Source organism: Myxine glutinosa, chromosome 12 (assembly GCF_964187855.1).
Source record: "Myxine glutinosa chromosome 12, kmMyxGlut1.1, whole genome shotgun sequence".
Classification (NCBI taxonomy): Eukaryota; Metazoa; Chordata; class Myxini; order Myxiniformes; family Myxinidae; genus Myxine; species Myxine glutinosa.
Window position 1 is genome coordinate 77,912,645 of NC_136272.1, and position 23,821 is coordinate 77,936,465.

A 23,821-nucleotide genomic window follows, 5' to 3' on the forward strand; every position below is an offset into this window, starting at 1 on the left:
GGTGCGTGTGGCTTTATGGTGAAGTAGTGACAGATATTTGGTCTTTATCATGTCAACTTTTATGGTGTATCTTCACCAGAAAAAGGTGTGTGTGTGTGTGTGTGTGTGTGTGTGTGTGTGTGTGTGTGTGTGTGTGTGTGTGTGTGTGTGTGTGCGTGCGCGTGTGTGTTAGCTGCACGGAAGCAATTTTCATCATTTTATTTCATGATTTCCTGATTTTATTCGTTCATTTCATGAATGAAATGAAATTTTCATGAAATGAAATTCATTGCAGATCATGAATGAATGATTCATGCTTCATTCATTCATGATTCATCATCATGACTCATTTCATGATTTTATTCCAGCTCAATCGATCATTATTTATAAAACAAAGTTTGCCAGCAACGCAGTGCTCTGCAGTTCACACCAGTCATACACTAGACACCACAGTAGGTTAGAAGAAGCAGAAGACGATTATCGTGCCACTGAATGAATCTTTACATCATTCGATTTAATGTCAAGCAAACAATAGATTTTTCAAAAACTCCGAATTGCTAGTTTTGATCATTATTGATTTCATTTTTCCACTTCACTTCACGTTCCTGCTCTCATATCCAATATACACCCGTAGTTTGATTATCCTTTATTATCATTATTATCTTCTTTTTAGGTTGTGTCCTTTACATATGATCCATGATTCACTGCATGGTCTTTCCCCATGTTCCTCAAAACGATAGGATGAATGTTCACTTGTTCAGTCATTTTGATTCATTCATTATGATAAAGTTTTATAAACAAAGTGTTACGCTCATTTAGAGTTCGACCATAAATGGGCGTTGACGTCCAATTATTATACCCGATTTGTGATAATAATAATAAATAATAAACATCTTATTGTGGCGGGTCTTTGTGGAGGGATTTTTGGTCGATACATCCGTGACTTTCTTGGTTCATTCTGTTATAGTTCTGGAAATGCGCATTCCTTTATTGCACTAACGAGACAATGACGATCAATTCACCCTCTCTCTGTCTCTCTCTCTGTGTCCATTTAACTTTCGCCCTCTCTAACATGCGTCAGGCTGCTCTGCATGGACTCACAACTGGTTTTGTGCGTTGTGTTTGAAGATCTGTCTGAAGAAGAACATTTTCAAAGATTTGCTTACTATATTCGCAAATTCAGAGCATAACATTGCAATTGGTGTGTGTGAGTGTGTGTGTGTGTGTGCGTGCGCACGATAATTTATATACACTGCCTTCAGAAAGTATTCACACCCCTTGACTTTTTTCACATTTTGTTGTGTTACAGCCTGAATTTAAAATTAGTTAAATTGAGATTAATTTTGTCACTGATCTAAAAAATGAAAAAAATGTCACTGAAATTTTGGAAACTTTTACAAAATAATAAAAAATGAAATACAGAAATATGTAATTTACATTGGTATTCAACCCCCTTAGTCAATACTTCGTAGAAGCCTCTTTGGCAGCAATTACAGCTTCGCGTATTCTTGGGTATATCTGTATCAGCTTTGCACATCTGGATTTCGGGAGTTTCTCCCATTCTTCCTTGCAGGTCTGCTCAAGCTCTGTCAAGTTGGATGGGGAGCATCGGTGAAGCAATCTGCAAGTCTTTCCACGGATTATCAATGAGATTCAAGTCTGGGCTTTGGCTGTGCCACTCAAGGACTTTCACATTCTTGTTCTGAAGCCATTCCAGTGTTGCTTTGGCTGTGTGCTTGGGGTCATTGTCGTGTTGTAATGTAAATCTTCGCGACAGTCTAACGTCCTTTGCACTCTGAAGCAGGTTCTCCTCAAGCATTTGTATGTATTTGGCTCCATTCATGGTTAACTCTATCCTTACAAGTCTCCAAGTCCCTGCCACTGAAGAGCATCCCCATAGCATGATGCTGCCACCACCATCCTTCACGGAAGAGATGGTGTCAGATGGGTGATGAAATGTACTACGTTTCCACCAGACATGGTGCTTTGCATTCAGGCTAAAGAGTTCAATTTTCGTGTCATTGTGTCATGCTCTGAGTCTTTCACATGCCTTTTTGCAAACTCCAGGTGTGCTGTCATGTGCCTTTTTGCAAACTCCAGGTGTGCTGTCATGTGCCTTTTTCTCAGTGGCTTCCATCTGGCCACTCTCCCATAAAGCATTGATTTGTGAAGTGCTGCAGAGACCCTTGTCCTTCCAGCGGTTCTTCCATCTCAACCAAGAAACTCTGTAGTTCTGTCAGAGTAATCATTGGGTTCTTGATCACTTCCCTTACCAAGGTCATTCTTTCCCGGTTCGTCAGCTTGGTCGGATGGCCAGCTCTAGGAAGAGTCTGGGTAGTTCCATAATCTTTCCATTTCATAAAGATGGAGCTCACTGTGCTCCTGAGAATTTTGAACACTCTTGAAATTGTTTTATGCCCCTCCCCAGATATATACTCCTCACAATTATATCTCGGATTCTACAGACAGTTCCTTGGACTTCATGGTAGAGATTATGCTCTGACATGCAATGTCAACTGTGGGACCTCATCTAGAAAGGTGTTTGTTTCCAAATGAAGTTAAATCAATTGAATTGGCCACAGATGGACTCCAATCAAGTTGTAGAGACATCTCAAGGATAATCAAAGGACATTGGATGCACCTGAGCTCAATTTGGAGTGTCAGAGCAAAGGGGTGGAATACTTATTGACTCAAGACATTAGAGATTTTCACTTTTAATGAATTTGTCATAATTTCTGAAAATAAAAAATCCACTTTGACATTATGGGGTATTATGTGTCGATCAGTGATACAAAATCTCAATTAAAGCCATTAAAAATTCATGCTGTAACACAACAAAATGTGAAAAAGTCAACGGGTGCGAATACTTCCTGAGGGCACTGCATACTGTGTATATATATAAATATATATATATATATATTGTTGTTGTTGTTGTTGTTGTTGTTGGTGGTGTTTGCTTGTTCGTTTTGCTTTTGTTTTTTGCTTTTTGGGGTGGGGGGAGGGGGGGGAGGGGAGGGAGGCTTTGTTAATATATATATATATATGTATATACAACAGGTTGTGCAGCAATTGCTGGGGTGAGACTCAATCTGTGCCTTGCTTCCTCGTCACGTTAGGAAGTTCAATCTGTGCACACACACACACACACATACACACACACACACACAATTAGCGTAGGGTATGCAGATGACGTTCGTTGAAACTCATCAACTATTCAGTTGGATCTCTACTGATATTCTGATTATGACAGGGTAAGTCCTGAGAATAGCTCAATTTCCAGAAGCTTGTAATCCAAATATTGTACTTTCTACTGCTATGTTCAGCGAGATTGCAACCCACGTCTTCAGAGATGAGCTCACCTTTCAGCTGTGTCTTCATCTCAATATCATGCAGAGTGAGTGTTGTTTTCTTCAAACTTCTGGCCTAAATGTGGCAAAGTATTGTGTTACTGTGTGGACATTCATGCCCCTAACCAAGATGTTCAAGGACGTTATCCACAGACTTGAGGAGTGGTATTTGATTGCTATTTGGTTCAATACTGCACGAGGAGTCGTCATCCTAAAACTTGTAAGCAATAGTCAAACAAAACAGACTAATCAAATTACTAAACATCCAGCCATGTTTTGGAACATGTCAAGTGTCACGTGGCCTCGTTATGGACCCACAAAAACAAAATCAAGAAAATTCTCCGAGGTTGTTTAAACTTTTTTTTAAACTTTGACTATTTTTAAGTTAACATGGACTCCACGAGATCAGATCGATACCTCATGCTATGTCGTTTATGTTTAATGCTTTTCATCGAGGTATGTTGAGAAACTTCAACGAAACTCTGTACATAGTTGCCCACATCCCCCACAATCTCGTGTCGGTGGTTTTCATCGTCCTGTGCCCCACTTACCATCCGCTCAGCGGTCCTCTCACGACAACCTGTTTGTGGAAATAATTTATTTGATGATATGAAATTTTTGGCCACAAGAGCGAATGGAAACTTTGCTACGTATAAATGATATACAAGTCATGGTGGTGGATTGTTGTGCTTTCGTTTTTAGTTTTTAATGCAGTTACTTTTGTTTTAATACTCGAGATTGGTGGTTACACAAATGCAGACAAATGTTACTTTGATATCCGTAAAGTATTTTTTTAAAGCCTATTATGTATTTTTATACGATTGGAATGGAGTCGAGTAGTTTTGAGTTGTGCAAATCATTTAAAATGACCTGTGCGGTGCACAGAGAAAAGGTTCTGCACAGCAAATGTAATTATTGTGTGATCTGTTACAATTTTGTATTCATTTACTTATGGTAACATAAAGTATTATTTCACCAAAATGAGACTTTATTACCTCTGCCACCGAAGGTGGACGGTAGTTGTTTTCACCCCCTGTCTGTCTGTCTGTCTGTCTGTCTGTCTGTGAGCAGGATATCTCAAAAAGTTACGGACGGACTCGGCCGATACTTGGTGGGCAGGTTTGGTCTGTGACGAGGACGAATTGATTCGATTTTGGTGAAGATCCGGATCCCGATACTAGAATTTTCGAAATGAAATGGAAAACGAAATACTACATTGGAGTCGTCAGAAGGAACCCGAATAATCAAAGAGCAAAGATGGAGTCATCTGGAGGCACCTGAATAGGATTCGGGTTTCAGCCGCTACTCCACAAACCTCAAACCCATCCAGACACAGCCAAGTGAACCTTCCAGAAAAATCTCTGCAAGAATTCACTTCTCCTTGGACAGATAGATGAAGAAAGAGAGAACAAGCAAAAATTGGAATGAATAAGAAGAAATGTGAAAAAGTAGAAAGAAATTTGAAAGAAACAAAGTTCCATAACTTCTAACTCGTTCCCTTAACTCCTCGCCCTAACTCCTAGCCATAACTCCTAGCCCTAATGCCTTGCCCTAGCTCCTAGCCCTAACTCCTAGCCATAACTCCTAGCTCTTAGCCCTAGCTCCTAGCCCTAACTCCTAGCCCTAGCTCCTAGCTCTAACTCCTAGTCCTAACCCTTAACCCTAACTCCTAGCCCTAGCTCCTAGCCCTAACTCTTAGCCCTAACTCTTAGCCCTAACTCTTAGCGCTACCTCCTAGCCCTAACTCTTAGCCCTAGCTCCTAGCCCTAACTCCTAGGCCTAACTCTTAGCCCTAGCTTCTACTAGCCCTAACTCTTAGCCCTAACTCTTAGCTCGAGCTCCTAGCTCTAACTCCTAGCCCTAACTCCTAGTCCTAACTCTTAGCCCTAACTCTTCACCCTAACTTCTAGCCCTAACTCTTAGCCCTAGCTCCTAGCGCTAACTCTTAGCCCGAACTCTTCACCCTAACTCTTAGCCCTAACTCTTAGCCCTAGCTCCTAGCCCTAGAAAGATGTTGGGATGAACCCAGATAGATAGATTGTGGCATTATATTACTTCCTCAGGTAAAATCGCAGCAACAGTTACAAGCTGCCAGAGGTCCATCAGCGGGGAAGCAAAATCCACACAGCATCAGGATATGGTACAATCGTAATGAAATGGATGTGATTCTTCACACCTCAGAGCTCAGGCCAAAACGATATATAGCACAATATCTCAAAGAGTTGTGCACAGATTGTAACAAAACTTGGTGGATGAGTAGGTGAGGCAACAAGAACAAAACAATTCGATTTTGATTCAGGTGCCAATCCAGATCCGCCCTATCAGTGGAATACAAAACATAAACTGTTCAGCCTGGCAGAGGTATGCACTCCACCGAGTGCCATTTTAGTTTTTTCGCTCTAATATCCTTTATTTTGGACTTTGCTGATATAAAATGGATGATTTTAAAGTAACCGTAACGTCACTGGTAGAGGCACCAGCCGAGCTCACTGATGTGCCGGCCAAACACACGAGTACACTCCCCTCTCTATCCACCTCAACTTGTCCTTTTTCTGCATCAGGACCACTCTCCCTCGACTTTCTGCCCCACTCTCCACATTTGGTGTTGTTGCAGGCACAAATCCGAAATGAGTCATTTTTGAATCGTTCCTCTGATTCATCTCAATCGATCTAGCCTGGACCTAACATGCGACTTTCAAAATGACTATGAATGCTCAATGAGGCCTTTTGTGCATGCGCTGGTTGTGTTTGCAGTGATTCGGATCGGCCCGCCAGGCACTTTTAACCTGCTGTTACTAGCTCGAAACCCGTGATTGAAATAATTGTCCTTTTAACATATTTTTTAGCATTTTGGACAAAATAGTGGGGATTTCAAAAAGTGTTAACAATAATTGTTGTGTTCCTGAATGCAAGTCGGACTCACGGAAATATCTATGGACGAGAGTTGACTGGTTCGTACCATTTACTGTTAGCACAGTCGTGGCCCAAAAATTTGGCACCTTTGCACTTTTTTCAAATAACTCCCAATTTTCTCGAAAAATAAGTTGAATGAATGAATGATCGTTTTAAGGCCATTTTCCTTGCGGGCCCGATAACAATCATGGTTCCCTGTTTGAGGCAATGTTTTTATGGCCAGATGACCTTCCTCACGCCAACCCTTCCTTGGTCACCTCTTACGATGCATAGGGATACGGTGTACCTATTCTAAGCCGGGGTACACACCGGGATCAGTCATCCCAGCAAGCTGGTACTCAATTTGCACGACCCTGGATGACAAAGGATGACAGGCTGAGTCAACCCCCCTGGTGTTAATTCAGCGATCGACTGGGATTCAAACTCAGGATCCGAGGATCCCAAGCCTGCACCCTAACCACAAAGCCAACACCAGGATTCCTAAAAAAATAAGTTGAAATTAACATATGTATTTGGTCTCCACAATTCTTTATTTCACTGTTAATATTACAGAACCTTTGTTTTTGATTGAGAACTTAATATATCCTTTTAAATCTGGAAATAAAAAGAAATGGCATTGACACCCTTGGCTTAATATTTGGTAGCACAGCCTTTGGACAACTGCATCACCGCCAACTACAGTCAAGTGCTTCAACTACAACGATAACTACAGTCAAGCACAACTTCAACTAACAATTCAACAACACATAACTGCATTGAAGCGCTTCCTATAGCCATGAATGAGCTTCCTGCACCTCTCTACTGGCAGTGTGATCCACTCTTCTTGGTAAAACTGCTCCAGTTCTCCCAGCTTTTAATGGTGCCTTCTCCCAACTGCTGTTTTCAGATCTCCCCACAGGTGTTCAATGGGTTTTAGATCTGGACTCATTGCTGGCCACTTCAGAACAGTCTAGCGTTTTGTCTTGAACCATTCCTGGGTGCTTTTTGAAGTGTGTTTGGGGTCATTGTCCTGCTGCAAGACCCATGACCTTCGACAGAGACCCACCTTTCTGACACTGGGTTGAACATTGTGCTCCAAAATGCCTTGGTAATCTCCTGATTTAATGATGCCATGCACACATTCAAGGCACCCAGTGCCGGAGGCAGCACAGCAACCCCATAACATCACTGAACCTCCTCCATGTTTGACTGTAGGGAAGGTGTTCTTTTCGTTGAAGGCTTCATTTTCTTTTCTATGAACATAGAGATGATGTGCGATACTAAAAAGCTCAAATTTAGTCTCATCTGTCCAGAGGACATTCTCCCAGAAGTATTTTGGCTTACTCAGGTGTGTTTTGTCAAATTCCAGTCGGGCTTTCTTATGTCTCTCTCAGCAGTGGGGTCCTCCTGGGTCTCCTACCATATAACTCCATTTCATTGAGTTGGCGACGGCTGGTGCGAGTTGAAACTGTCGTACCTTGTATCTGAAGGTCAGCTTGAATCTGTTCGGCAGTTGATCGAGGTGCTTTCTCCACCGTTCGAACAATCCTTCGCTGCAATCTTCGATGAAGTTTTCTCTTGCGGCCACATCCAGGGAGGTTGGCCACAGTGCCATGGGCTTTAAACTTCCTGATAACATTGCATATGGTGGACACAGGAACATCAAGGTCTCTGGCGACAGACTTGTAGCCTTGAGATTGTCCGTGCTTGGCTACAATCTTGTGTCTGACCTCCTCAGACAATTCTCTGGTTTTCTTTCTTTTCTCCATGCTCATTGCGGTACACACAGTGACACAAAACAGCAGAATGTCTCCTTTTCTCTATTCCAACTGGTTGAATGAGTGATTTTTATACTGCAGGCACCTGCAACTCACCACAGGTGATTTCAATTAAAAAGTAAAGGGAAATCACCTGCTTGAAATCTAATTATTTCTAACAACTTTTAAAAGGTGCCAATAATAATGTCCGGGCCATTTTAGGATTTCCGTGTGGAATAAGCTAAGATTTAGTATTTTTTTCAGCTTTTTTTGTTTTATTCCACTGCAAACCAAAGAAATACATATGCGGATACTAAAATATTTTTTAATTTCAACAGATTTCTGGAAGAAATGGTGCATTATTTGAAAAAATTGCAAGGGTGCAAATATTTTTGGCTACGACTGTACATTCTAGTGTCGGCAGTGGATATGACATACATGGCATATATGATATATATGGATATGACATATACAGACTTGGCATTTAATATGGAATATTTTTTTTGTGGGGGTGAACTTACTTTTCAAGATGACTTAGAACCAAAAGTTCATTGGAATTATGTTGAAATTATTCTAGATTTTGTTAATGTGACCTTTAAAAGAAACAAAAACCACATTTCACATTTCGAAGCAAATAAATTGATCCTTGAAAGTGATGTAAACTGATATCGAACTCAATTCATGGACAGAACTGTGTTAAACTTCTGTACGTTTTCCAGAAGTATCTCTATTTTTCACATTAGCCAAAAAAAATTTCAACAAAAACAAAAGCTAAATTATGACTGGGATTACGGACAGTAAAATTACAGTTCAGTACTTCGTGTAACCCACTCGAGCATTCAGGAGAGCACGCACACGTCGAGGCATGCTGTTCACGAGATTTGCCAAGGTTTGGACAGGAATCGCTTGCCATGCAGTGACAAGAGCCTGCTGCAATTCACGCACAGAGGTAGGCTGCTGGTCCAAGTTGTCGATTTGACACGTTAATTCTGCCCACAAGTTCTCCATCGGATTCATATCCGGGGACATGGCAGGCCACTCCATATGCTCTACACCACGGTCAGCAAGAAAGTGTTGGATCATGCGAGCACGATGAGGCCGTGCATTGTCATCTTGGAAGACAAAGTTTCCTCGAAAGGCTGCATGAGCAAATGGAAGCAATGTTTCTTCCAGAATGACCCTGTACTTGAACTGGTTCAGGTTTCCATTCAGAACAACCAGGTCAGTTTTGCCCCTGCATGAAAAGCAGCACAAACGGTCACCCCACCACCTCCAGCTTGGACTCTTGGCACTACACACTCTTCGTTGTGGGCTTCATGCACTTGTCTGTGCACTCGGACGCGGCCATCTTGACGATAGACCAGAAATCTAGACGTCACTGAAGGTCACGTGATTCCAGTGTCCTTGCTGCCATTGACGGTGCTCTCTGGCCCACTGCAATCGGCGCTGGCTGTGTTGTCTGGTCAGGCATGGCTTTCTCAGTGGACGCCTGGCACAATAGCCTGCTTGAACCAGTCGTTGGTTGACAGGCACATTTGTCAGTTGCTGCCACTCAGCCCTAAGCCGATTAGCTGACTTGGTACAGCCATTGCAGACTAACCGGTGCAGCTGGCGATCATCTCTCCTTGTGGTTCTGCGTGGACGTCCTGGCCTCGGTATTGGAGTAGGGACACCCCTCTGAGCATTTCGTTTCAGGATCTTTGACACCTGACCTTGAGTGATGCCATACTGCCGAGCAATAGCACGCTCTTTCATGCCAGAATTTCGTAAAGCCACCACTCCATGACAAACAGCATTGTCAAGTTGACGGACCATCTCCAGAGGAAGCGGCAATAACTTTTGTAGACGTGCAGCAGTTGTTTTCCACTAATGCAGAACGCAACAACCCTTATATACCCGATTGTGAAGCCAATCGTCAAATGTACTTGTCCTTACATTTTGTCATGCCACCTGTGATATAATCCTGTTATTGACTTCTTGCTGCGAAAGGCAATCGGTGACATGGTTCTTTCAACAAAGACATCACCGAAGGGTAAAAGAAACTCACCAGATTGATATACTGAGTGCAGAAAGTAAACCCAAGTCTAGAAAAAAAAAAATTCCATATTAAATGCCAAGTCTATATATATACACGCACAAACGGACGCTTCAACTTTTACCAACAGATGCAAAAATCTAGTATAATTTATCTTGTGGCCCCATAACAAAGCAAATAATAAATTAATAGCTGCTTAATAAAAATGATCACTTTAAACTTACCTTGTACATTCACAAACAAACCCCGGCTGTGTTCTTCCCATCAGTGTCCAGAAGAACCTAATCCAGTTGCATAGTATATTCACTGGGAGCGATCCATCGGGGAGTTATGCAGCACACGTCCCTCCACTTCACTTAAACCAACCCACCTGGTTGGGAGTTTGCAGTACAAGTAGGTGCCCGTTCAGCGAGCTGAGAAGGTTCGCCATGTCACTTTTTGTGCAGAGGAAAAGCTCTTTCTCTCAGGCACTTTTCCAAGTATCTTTCAGAAGCTTGGTGAGCCATTCTAAGTGACACTCCTTATCCCAGACACATAATACATTTTATTTCATCTGATCTCTTCAGCTTCCTAAAGTTTCTGTGGATGCGCATCAAGCATTTTTTGGGCAGACTACATGATTATGACAGTGTGAAAGTGCCGTATTGGATGCACTTTACTCTTGCAGGCTCATTCTGTAGTTCATGCTGGTTTAAACAGCCATCACTCCTCATGTGGATATACGTACTTCAGATAATGAGGTAGGTGACCAACTGGTGGCTTGGGCCTCCACCGGTGATTGCTATCTCCTGCACGATGCCGAGCAACCAGTCACTTTCCATTCACGCAGGTGGAAGAAGTACTACAATCCAGACCTTCATTTTGTCTCCAGGGATGGAAATGGGCATCCGCTTCACACATCTCATAGATCCTTCCACACAGCCAACACTGACCAGCATTAATCCACATTAGAATAGAGGTTCCCTTAATTACATCCAAACCTAAGCCCTGCTGGAATTTTTGGAAAGCCCACTGGGAGGTGTTTTCAACAGAAATTGAGAAGCAGATCACCAGCCTCATACCTGTACTGAAGATCTATAGCATTTTCTGCAAGATCCTGATAGATGCAGGCAAAAACAACATCCCACGTGGTTTTCAAACCTTGTGTTTGCCAGAAATTGACCAAATCCTACAACAGTATGAACCTTCTGCGGATCCAGATGGTGCATATGAGCTCATGGAAGCTCTGGACATGGCCAGATGACAAAGATGGCAGGAGATTGTTGAGGAGCTTTATTTCACTCGTTCAAGTAGAAAGGCATTGAACCTACTGAGGCATCTTGGAGCTGCCTCACCTGCTCCACATCAACCTCCCAAAGTATCAGCTAATGCTGTTGTTTTGCGGCTGCTCCTCGACTCTAAAATTGCCTCAACTAATGAGGCTTGCCGTGAAGTCCATAAGGAACTCTCCAAGACCATTTCATCATCTCATATCCCTGCTTTCTTCCCCCAACACCTGGGCTGACATTGACACTGGCCTTTCCTCCACCAAAGCAAGAAAATCAGCAGGGATTTATGACATCTATCCTGAATGCTTGAAGAAATTCGGATCTCCAAGATGTGATTGCTTGGCTTCCCTTTTCACTAACATCCATGTCTCCTTCAAGTGGAAAATCTCCTTCGAGTGGAAAAACAATCACATTTATTGTTTCCTGTGAAACCATTTTTCTCGTAGCTCTGTATTATACTATAAGTGGGAATGTGAAGCCTAGTGTTGGCTCAAAAGTCAAGTTTGAACCCCTGTGATGCCGTAAAATAACACCAGGTGTGTTGACTAAGCCTGTCGTCTGTCTGAGGTTGTCAAAAGGAGTACATAATATATATATTATATACATATATATATATATTGTCCTGTTCCTGGGGATTAAAATCCCCCAAGGAAACGGATAGCCGATCACGAGCTTACACTCCATGGCGTTCAGTCAAAAATGTTGTGTTCTTTACAGGCGAAGGAAAGGAGAATGACAAACTTACCTGGACGGCTTCCACCAGACGTTTCGCACCTGCGACAATCAACTCAAACCAACAACAACACACAACATGCATTTTAAGGCCATTTTCCCTGCTAGAGCGGGGGTTAGCCAATCAACTCAAACCGACACGGATTAAAATGTACAAAAATACCGGCTTTATTGAAGAAATGGCGGTAACCAAATAATGCAGGACAAAACTAAAATTACTAAATGGAGCGCCCCCATACAGACTCGTATACACACAAGGGGAAAAATAACTGGTGAAAATAATGCGTAATTGTGACTTAGCTCTGGTCCCCTTGTTCGTCCGGAATCGTCACAGGCCCTCCGTCCACGCGTGGCAAAACACCCTGCCGCCCAGTCCGCGAGCAGGAACTGGGCCTCCGTGCGCAGTCCGCTCACTCCTGGCTCCGTGCGTGAAGCGAGCAGGCCGAGCGCACTCGGACGCTCCAGCCACGCTCCTCACGATTGTCGAGACCTCCAATGTCCCCAGCGCAAGAGCGCTATAAAATGTTCACATGGTCGTCAAGACGGCCCTCATGCGAGAGCACAATCGCGACTGCACAGCACCAATGTTCCATTGCAAGCGATATTAAACCTCGACCATTCGCTATCAAAGTTCACATCCAAGAGGGCTTATCGGCAACCGTTCACGTCCGGATCCCGAAGCAGAGAGAAAGCCAAGAGAAAATATTCAACCATTCTTTATGAAATCGCGAAGCAGAGAGAGAAAATGTCGGCCCTCAAACTCCTTTGTATTCAAGGCTCTGACGTCATCCGATGCCGCCAGTGCCTGCCCTGTGCCTGCTCCTATCAGCCAGTCCCTCTCTTCGTTGCTCAACAAATCTCACCAATCATTGCTCTCCGGGGTGTGGCCTCCCGGACCTGCCTGCTTGATGTGGTGATGTGGCGGCTGGCAGTGCCAGCGGTAGTTGAATGTCTTGTTTCCGGTTAGCTTTTATTTAGTGTCTTTTAATGCGCAATTGCCTGGCTTTGTGTGTGTGCTGCATTGTCATAAGGAACAGAGGAAAAATAACAGAGGCCATTACATACAGGGGATTAATTACCCATAATCTGGTGTTGGCTTAGCTTAAGCTTAAGTTGGCTTAAGCCTGGTGTTGGCTTAGCGGTTAGAGTGCCGGTTTGGGATCCTCGGATCCTGAGTTCGAATGCCAGCCGATCGCTGAATTAACGCCGGGGGGGGGGGGGGGGGGGGGGGGTTGACTCAGCCTGTCATCCTTCCGAGGTCGGCAAATTGAGTACCAGATTGCTGGGATGAATGATCCCGGTGTGTACCCCGATTTAGAATAGGTACACCGTATCCTTGCGCATCGTAAGAGATGACTAAGAGTTGGTGTCAGGAAGGGCATCCGGCCATATAAACATTGCCTCAAACAGGGAACCATGATTGTCATGTAGCCCGCAAGGCTAACCCCTGCTCTAGCGGGGAAAAGTGGCCTTAAAACAATCATTTATATATTCATTCAATTCCTAACTAATTAACATAACCCCACCCCTCGTGATGGGAAGGAAGATACGCTCGTACACGACATCCGGTCTAAACGAATTTCCTACCTATGTACATGGGGGTTCTTCTTCTTCACGATAGTCAGAGCATGGTAATCTATACACTTCTACCTGGACTAAGGTAATCATTGCCTACTCCCCACAAACGTTACAATATTGGTTCACGAGTTATCAGTGTGACCACTATATTCGTCATGGGTGTGTGTCTGTCTGTGTATCTGTCTGTCCGCAGCATAACTACCCGATGATATCATCCGATCTTGATGAAACTTGGGTGGGAGGTTGATATCATGATATAGTTGTGTCCTGCCTAGAGTGGGCGTATTGCGCCCATTGTGGGTGGAGCGACGCCCGAAAAATATGTCTTTTTAGGGGGTAATCGAGTTCAAGCTACATCTTCTCCGAGGGAGTTGGTGGAATCTGACAGAGGTTTCGGTATTTGGTTAGGCCAATGTCATGTGTCTAGCACCACGGAGCTCGATTTTTCATTTTCGCCCCAAGGTCAAGGTCACAAGGTCACGGAATTTATAAAAGTCGATTTTTGATGGTTTTATTACATTGTTCGCTTCCTGATAGGGTGAAATGTCATACATGATCTTATATTATCACATACATCATGAAATACAAGTTTTCCAACAAATTTCAGAATCTTCGACCTTTGACCTTTGAGGGTCACAAAGGTCAAATTTTCAAAGTTGTCGGAATCGAACCGAATTTTCGGTATTGTGTAGCTAACTAACCTCATAACTGATTACACATTATTTTCTCTCATTTCAAGGTCAGTAACCTTCGTTTTGACATTTCCAGGCCAGCACCACACACAATTACATACAGCTGGCTCTTAAATGCCTGCGCACGCAGCGCATTGGGGCCCTTTGTAAATAGGCATGTACATCGCATGTCGGGGGCCGACACCTGCCACGTGGGCCCCCGATCCCCAGTCCGGGCCTGTTTCGGTTATAGTCCGTCCTTTGTCATTGAATACCGCTCGCTCGTGAACCATCGTCCTCTCCTGACTTGTATATATAGTATGTTTGTTTGTTTGTGATCTTATTGCGTTTAGCCCCCATGGCTAATCACAACGAAATTTTCCAGGATCATATTTTAATCACAATGCACCAAAATAGGGGTTTTATTAGTGACGAGAAGGTAATTTGGCCCTTTATTGCCATGTTGCACTCCTGAGTTAATTTCTTTACTGCAACTTCACTCATTTACACCCTTAGACCCCTTACACCACTTATACCCTTAAAAGACCCTTTAAAACCCTTCAGGCTTTGTGCACTTTAGACCCCACGATAGCCATGTTAAGACCCTTTAGACCCCTTCACACCCATTTAGATCCTTTTGAGACCTATATACCTTCTTCGACCCTTTGGACACTTTAAGACCCATTGGAAACTTTACATTACTTTTGCTATTTCACCCTTAGACCCTATTTACACCCTTTTTACCCCTAAGACCTTTACACACTTTCAACCAATGAAGACCCTTTAAACACTTTAGATGCCCTTTAGGACCCTGAAGACACCTGAGATGCTTTAGAGCCGTCAGACCTTTACACCTTTTTTGACAATTACGACACTTTAGACCCCTTTAAAACAATCAGAAAATTGAGAAAAATTCGCCTGAAAATAATTTTTCATGACCTTTTTCGTGTACCATTCACGTCCTATCACAAGTTAGAATTGCGAATCAAAAATGATATCCCAAAGTGAAACTAATGTTGAAAAGTAAAACTGAAACTGAAACTACTGATCTATGGATCATCAAATGGGGAACCAGAATGAAATGCTCTGAGATCTTCGGTGATCTTTGAATCAGGCGGTAGGCCCAAAAAGTGCCTAAATCCGTTTCCCAGCTAGCCGAGCTTCCATAAGATTACCGTCACTCCCAATCAGTACTTCGGATGTACAAGCATGGATTGGGAATCTAAGATGGTGGAATGGAACAATGTTCATGTTGCCATGGTTACCGGCTGCACACTGCGATATCTGCTCACCGAATATTTATGCTGAATTCCCGTTTCTACCAATTAAATACACCAAGTGTGAATGTTGAAATAACAAACAAAAGTGGGAAATAACAAAAGTGGGAATGTTCGAATGGGGTACGGCAAGGATGTGAGTGATGGGGAAAATGACCTTCACTTTTGTATACTGAATCGAGGCTCGTGAAAGAGGTAACATTTATTTCACAAACAAATCAACCAGACAAACAAAATATATAAAAAGAGGGGGCGGAAGACAAGATGGGGAGAGAAGGGGAAGCACAGAAACACAACATTTGAGAGCAGGGAGATGTGTGGGAGGGAGAGGGCTTGGGGGGAGGAGGCGTGGGAAGGGGGGGTGGGGAGGGGGGGGGGGGTGGGAGAAGTATAAAACACAAGGACACCAAGGACTTACAGGACAGAAGTTGGTATTTCAAAAAAGTGGATTTGGGGTGAAATTAGCAGGGGTGGAAAAGATCAAGGTTTCGGATGGGGGAAGATAAGAGATGGTGGTGAACAGCTGTTTTAAAGACCTGGAGGGTGGAGTGGGATTGAAGAGAGTGAGGGAGTTTGTTCCAGAGGCGGGAGAAAAGAGGAATGAAGGAGTGAAGGTGAGCAGAGAGTCTTGATTTTGGCAGTTTAACCCATAGATATATATATATAGATTGGCAGTTGCCGGCCAAGCGCAAGCGGCCGAGCGAGATTTGCGTCCGCCATCTTGCCGCAGGATAACTGGGCGTTGTCATCAATCTGCGCTGCTGGTAGCCAGTGGTAGGTGCCACGTCTTAATGAAGTCTGACGTCGGCCAGGCTTCAAATATCACAATGTGCTTTAGGCCTTTGCTGTAATTATATTTTGAAAGGAGTGGGAAGTCAAAAGATGTTTGGAGACTCTTGTAACGGGCTCGAGAGAGGAAAAGGAAGACGTGACTGGCACTGACAGCTCTTGTTTCAGGATTCGCGATGGTACTCTATATCAGCCTGTGGATATGGCCTGTTGTTTGTTCAGCGATTTGTTGACCATTCAACAAGGATAAATGCAAAGTCATGCATATTGGTCCTGGCAACAAACATATCGACAACATGGAAGATAAAGAATTGAGCGAAACATCACCAGAAAATGAATCTTGGTGTACGGATTAATATAATGATCTCAAACCCAGACTGCAATGCTCCAAAGCCGCAGCTGAAGCCATTTTGGGACTAATAAACAGACCATTTAAATACATGGACAAGGATTAATTCATCATATTGTACAATACAGTACCTTATACTGAGCGAGGGGTCTGGGACTATTTGCCCCAGTGTGAGAACAATATGTTCACATATTAATTATTGTAACAGTGTCAAGGCGTTCATTGTTTGACTTGCTATTTGCAGGAGTTGAAGGTTGTCACTCACAAGCACAATGTGGATCTGTCATCATTGAATTTAACTGCTTTCTTTAACATTTGTACTTGTCCACTTTTGCGTTGAAAATAGCAATAAATATATAGGCTTACATTATATGCACCACACTTTCCTTGCGGTTTGAACTCTGCCTCACAGCAACAGCAGACCAGCACATCACACTAGTTAACGACGGTGCAATCTTCGCAACACCAACGAAAACTGCTCTCCCAAGCAAAGTTGAAGGGATATGAACAGAAAACTTACGCAGACACCGACACAAAATACCAGCAGCTGTGGCCAAATCTCTGCCAAGCATTTGTTGGTTTCCTGTGCAAATATTAACGGAGAAATATTTGTTTGAATTAAAGATGCCACTGTAGCGGTTACCGCTGGATGCACACAATCGCCTTGCACCGGCCAGAACACGGCCAGACGCGCCTCTCCCGGGCATGCCCGGACTCACTGTTCCCAGGCACGCCCGAACCTCCCGGGCACGCCCGGTCTCGTCTTTCCCGGGCATGCCCGCTCTCGCCTTTCCAGGGCTCGCCCAGAGCGTCCGGGCATGCCCGCTATCGCCTTTCCAGGGCTCGCCCAGAGCGTCCGGGCATGCCCGCTATCGCCTTTCCAGGGCTCGCCCAGAGCGTCCGGGCATGCCCGCTCTCGCCTTTCCAGTGCTCGTCCAGAGCGCCCGGGCACGCCCAGCCTCGACTTTCCAGGCCGCAGCCAAACACGCCCGGGCAGGTCCAGACTCGCCTTTCCAAGGCTCGCCCTTGACACCCGGGCATGCCCGGTATAGCTTTTGCCGGGCAAACTTCCCGACATAAATGTGTTTATATATTGCTGCCCGATAAACGGGCTTTTGTCAGAATACCTGAGCTGTTTTGTTTCAATAAAGCAACTCGGACGAATTCCGTCTTTGGTCGCGTCACTTCTTTCGACTCGCGTTGGAGCGCAGCTCCTTCACCACTATCATTGCGCAATTTTAATAAAAAGAATCAAAGATTGTTACATGTAATATATTCATGGATATACACAGAGCTAAGAAATAAAACCACATCACACGTTAACAACATTTTAATAAAACACAAATGCACGGGTTAGTGATATCACACATGTACATATGTACACTGAGTGTGTGTACAGTAAATGTACACTGGGTATGCCTGTCAATCACTGGCCTTTGAACAGCACCAGCTTGGTTGACTCGTGTCTTATTGACATCCCCATTCGCCTAACATTGTAGGTCTTTGCAATGTGGTGCTGCCTCAGGTCATAATAAGCATTGGTGAGAATACCTATCAGGTCGTACAGGTGATTATCTATGCCATATTGGGTTTCAATGATATGATTGCCCATATCAAAGAGTTCTTCTGAAGCTGTCATTTCCTTCACACATAGTAGAACCTGCCGAAATGTACAGAGTTTGACTGTGTGCACATCCATAAGGCTCTGGATGGCCTTCTCAGCAGTGTGCAAGACCTTCACCACACCTGGTGATGGGATCATAAGACCACCATTGTTCTTCAGCCTGAGCAGGTGGTAGGACTGAGAATAATCCTGAGGCATCGAATCGGAGAACAAAGTAAGTCTGCAAGTGTTGCACTGCACAGCTTTGCACACACGCCTGACTATCCATCGTGGTCCCCCTGTGCTGTCTTTCCCTCGTGGTCCCCCTGTGCTGTCTTTCCCTCGTGGTCCCCCTGTGCTGTCTTTCCCTCGTGGTCCCCCTGTGCTGTCTTTCCCTCGTGGTTGTCAGCTCTTTCACGAGCCTCGATTCAGTATACAAAAAAAAAAAAAAAAAAAAAAAAAAAAGGACACGACATCCCAGGGCTTTGGCTTCCACCCCTCTACCCGTTTCATCTGAATACACCATTTCCTTCTTCTTTCTTCATGCCCTTCACTGGTGGGGAAGCTGAAAATAAGATAGCTAATTGTTTAAATTCAATCTGATTGAGCTGCATGGAAAGCAGACCTCAAACCGGCAGATTTTATTAGGTCTACTACCCTGTAAACACAAATAAGAGATATACATGTCATATATTAGAAGAAATATTGTGGTATTCAACTTATAGATGAAATGTCAGACCATTCCCCTTCCTCTGTATATTTCGGCATCTTGCATGTGCACACTGCCTGGGCATCTTAACTGTAGCCTAGGCTACTCCCTCCTATATTTGAAGAAAGAACAAGCACAATGTAAAAGTTAATGCTTATATTTATAATGCTTATATAAATATAATAGGCCTACCTTTGACTGCTTGGCAATAATATTGAATACAGGATAAGTCAACCCCTTGGTGTTGAAGATCTCGGTCGAGAATTCTAACCCCATGAGAATTCCTGAACATGTCCAAGTTTCCTCATGAGTCATGGATAGTCCCAAATGTGCCCCAGAATCTCCTATCTTTATTCAATGATTTAGGAGAGCTGCATTTTGGAGGTACATGTACCTCATGGACAGAACATTTAAGAGAATTAACATTCTACTATGAACCAGTGTTAGTGTAGACAGGCAGACGATGCGTTAAATATCACCAAAGTTACAACATTATCAGTCTGGCAACTGAATGTGTTTTAATCCAATGTACGACACTAACCTGATACTTTGTTCGCCAGTTGTAGTCAATTTAATCAACAATAACTTGCAAATGACGATGACGCGAGTGAATTCCACAGATGGCAACTTGAAAGCTTTCCTGTGGCAAGATGGCGGCCGGAAATCTCGCCCTGTCGTGACCCACTGCCAATCTATATATATACGTATATATCTATGGTTTAACCATAAGAGGGTTGCAGGCAGATCTTGTGCGACCTGTAGGAATATTTGGGGGACAGAGCCCAGAGAGAGCTGGGGGGTGGGGGGCAAGGCCAGAGAGGAGTCGGTCGGTTTTCCCCTTTCTTTACCGGTCATTAATCTTTCAATTTACTCTACATAACCAAATGTACGTGTACATCGTACAAGGGATGGAAATTAATTTGGAGATAGATGAAGTGTGAGATGGGGAAGAAGTAAGAGGTGATCGAGATGAAGTAGGAAGGGATAGATATCAAGTCGGAGCAGATTGAGATTAAATGCCTGGGATATCGGGATGAGAGACAAATCTCCCACCATGGTGTTTGTTTATCCACCTCTAACATCGTTGGGCACATAAGGCTGCCGAGGCAAGATACTCGACTAAGTGGGCAGGAGTTTGGAATTTGTTCATGATGCCGGCGATAGCTCACCAATCTTCGCAAAGGACACCGTAGAATCTTTAACATAAACATCCACCAACTAATGCTGGCCGCTCCGTTTAACATCCATCCGAGGGACGACACACACATAGAATGAAAGTTTATTAGTTTATAGCCGGGTTAGGATTCAAATTTCAAACCCAGGCTTGACTGGCCAAAGTAGTTTATTCCTTAAAAAAAAATTAAACTTCCTGGAGAAAACAAAGTTCAATAAATATAATTCCAAATTCGTTGTTTGTCACTTAAATACTTCATCTTTACTTTGATACAATTAAGAGGCTTTCGTCTTTGTTGTTTTATCCTATTGCTAATTAACGATCCTTTAGTCAGCTGCGCACTACATCGTCATGATGTTCAATGACCGATTTAATCTCAGAGAGAAACATGAGAACCCTTATGTCCTTAATACTTGAACTGAGTACGCATGTTAGGTTTAGTCGAGATCGACAAAAAAACAATTTCGGGCCGGCTTTGGTGTGATATCTGGGTAATTCAGAATAAAGCAGGAGATGGAAAGGGAGGGAATCTATCGGCGTTTAAGACATCTCGCCAATACACCCGCAGGAGCAACACATACGCAGCTATTTTGTTTACCTTTTGGTACGCCCAGCCAATCAGGGTACCCCACGCGGTCGTGACGTCATGACGCCATACCCTCAGGGCCCGTTGGGTCCTTCGGGGGTTTTTTGTTCGGTCGTCCGATAATGTGCCTGTTTACGCGTGTCGATATCGCGGGTCAACGTCAACGTGGGAGTGAATTTTAATATCGCAAATATTACTTTATTTTAACGTACATTTCACGTGTGACCAAAGAAGAAAAGCTGGCATGAATCTTTAAAGATTTATTTACACTTTTTCAATGACGGTTGACCTGTGCGAACAGGCAATTGTTTTGGTCAGACTGAGGGAAACGTGAGGCGGGACGCGAGTATATCCGCCCAGCGCGGCTCGTGTAGGCCCTATGCAGAGTCCCACTGAGGTACTACCTGGCCCCGGGCCTGCGCGGGCGGACATGCCACGTGGTGACGGAGCCAAGCTGCTAGTATGCTTCCTCGGAGTGTTCGTGTGTTACTTTTACTACGGCATTCTGCAGGAAAGCATGTGAGCCCTACTCTCGGTCCCTCGAACCACCCTTAATTTTTTTATTTTTTGCCTCCATTGGTCACGGGGGGTTCTAACTAGTAACGGGATTTCTCCACCATTTTTTGCGCACCCTTTGTGAACTCCTCAACATCTGTGACGTAGACTGTCTAGTAGTAGTAGTAGTAGTAGTCATAGTATTAGTAGTAGTAGTAGTAGTTGTTGTAGTAGTAGGCATAGAGGTGGTAGTATTAATAGTAGGCATAGTAATAGTGGTAGTGCCAGTGGTAGTAGTAGAACGCATAGTAGTAGTAGTAGTAATATTAGGCATTGTAATGGTGGCAGAGGTAGTAGGCGTAATAGTAGTAATAGTAGGCACAGTAGTAGTAACAGTAGGCATAGTGGTAGTAGTTGTATGCATAGTAGTAGTAGGCATAATAGTGGAAGTAGTAGTAGTCGTCATAGTAGTAGTGGTAGTAGTTGTACGCATAGCAGTAGTAGTAGTAGTTGGCATAGTAGTAGTGGTAGTAGTTGTACGCATAGTAGTAGTTGTACGCATAGCAGTAGTAGGCATAGTAGTAGTAGTGGTAGTAGTAGTTGGCATAGTAGTAGTGCTTTTGTTGGAAAGGCTATAGAGATTTGCGTTCAGAGCTCATGCAATTCCAAGCTCAGGCAAACATATGTTCCCAGTTTAATGTCGCTCAATTCCTCATCTCTGCAAGTCCATGGTTTGAACTACAGTAGAGAAGGTAGAGCATTTTGAAGAGAAAGCACTACCAAGACAGATAAGGGGAAGGGAAAAGAACGCCAAAGAACACCAAAAAAAGAACGCCAAATAACACATCTATCTATAATTCCACTAATCTCTGTGTGTATGTTTGTTTGTACGTTTGTTTGTTTGTTTGTATGTCTGTGACCGCTGTTTCTCGACAACTACCGGTCCGATATACTTGAAACTTGCCAGGTATATTGCTGGGGACCCGAGGATGTGCCTTTTCAAGGTTTTAAATTAATCGCAGAAGTAGTTACCGAGCTATGTCCAAAAAACGATTCAACCAATCAGAGAGCAGCGAGCTATCACGTGTGCCGAACGTGGCGAACACACTCTGCCTCGGATGGCACATTTGAGAGCGTATTCATTTATTTCCCGTCGGCAAACTATGTTGCCGTTAAACTATGTTTTAAAACTAATTATAAAACTAATTAAAACTAATTTGCGATTCATCGTAACTGCGATTTGCGACCTTCCGGACAGTCAAATGAGGACGTCACTTCCGGACTTACGTAGCGGCTAGCGGGCGCCATTTGGAGGAGCTGGGAGGACTCAGACGTGATAGAGTGAGCCTGAGTGAGTATATCAAGACAAGAACAAGATCTAGAAGGAGGTATGTACGGTGCGATTCATATAATATATTGTTTAGTTATCGTCGATGAGGATGTAAATAGAGGGGGGGGGGATTGTCACCGTACTCGCAAGCCGTTCGCTGGACCAAACCATTTCATGTAAATAGAGGGGGGGGATATAATTTTAGATATATATATATAGTACGGGCATGCCCTAGTTTATACAAATAAGAGCAAAGTATCTTGTGGGGAGACCGTACAAAGTGCATCATTTATAGTCCAGGTTTCCTTGGCATAGTAGTAGTAGTAGCAGTAGTTGCCATAGTAGTAGTGGTAGTAGTCATAGTGGTAGGCACCGTGGTAATAGTAGGCATAGTAATAGTGGTAATAGTAGTAGTAGTAGTAGTAGTAGTAGTCGTATCATGTAGTGAATGCAGGCATATTATTCACTGCCTGAAGTTCATGTTTAGTCAGCTGGGTTTTTACTGACATCCACGCATAGCCTCATGTTGATGCTCCTGATACACGTTCACCTTTTAACAGCCTTGAATCAAAATCCCCACCAATTCTGCCTTCAGCTTGCTGGATAAAACCCACAATTTCTGCCATGCCACTCCAGTGTCGGTTCCACTTGGCCTGCATTTCCACCATTAACAATATGCTTTCATTTTTGCATCACATAAAAATGTCCGCACCTTTTTCCTGGAACTTAATGAAAATTATTACGCAATTCCTTTGGCTTTATTAATCTCACCCGTTCCCAAAAGGACAGGAGAGACCATTACAATCTGTCTGTGTAGCAGTGTTGGTTAACGTGCAGATCTACTTTAATATAGACCTTTCATTCTCAGATCTACTGTAATCTATCCCCCAACGAGGCAATGCATTGTTAGATGCTCACTCTTGTTTGTATGAGTCATTCGTCCTACTGGTTAGGAAAGACGAAGGTGATGGCAAGTGGTAAAGCATGTGGTGAGGTGGAAAGAACTGGGAAGTGGCCATGTCCTGTGTGCAGGAAGGGTGTCGGAGTGAACTCCATTCAATGTACAATGTGCGCTGAGTGGGTTCATCAAAAATGTAGCGGTCTGAGAGGGTCATTAACCAGTGTGGCAGCTACATTCAAATGTAAGGTGTGCACAGAGTGAGCTGCAGACGGAGGAAATATTGAGTTGGATCTTGGAGACGGCGTGAAGCTGAAAGGTGTGAAAACATTTTGCTACCTCGGAGACATGC

At 43.6% G+C, this 23,821-nt stretch overlaps 1 protein-coding gene and 1 long non-coding RNA gene across 2 annotated transcripts in view; one reads left to right on the forward strand and one right to left on the reverse strand.

Annotated features, from left to right (window-relative positions):
• Positions 1–183: 183 nt before the first annotated feature.
• On the reverse strand, positions 184–20,302 carry LOC137437532 (uncharacterized). Its single transcript, XR_010986548.2, has 3 exons — positions 20,156–20,302; positions 3,339–3,402; positions 184–3,105 (listed from the first exon to the last, which is right to left on the reverse strand). It is a non-coding gene; the product is annotated as an uncharacterized LOC137437532 (long non-coding RNA).
• Positions 20,303–21,061: 759 nt separating this feature from the next.
• The window catches only part of SLC35B1 (solute carrier family 35 member B1), a 40,859-nt gene continuing 38,099 nt past the window's right edge, over positions 21,062–23,821 (forward strand). The window contains exon 1 of the mRNA XM_068131933.2: positions 21,062–21,265. Coding sequence (XP_067988034.1) covers positions 21,126–21,265 — 140 coding nt within the window. The 5' untranslated portion in view covers positions 21,062–21,125. The remainder of the gene's footprint in view (positions 21,266–23,821) is intronic.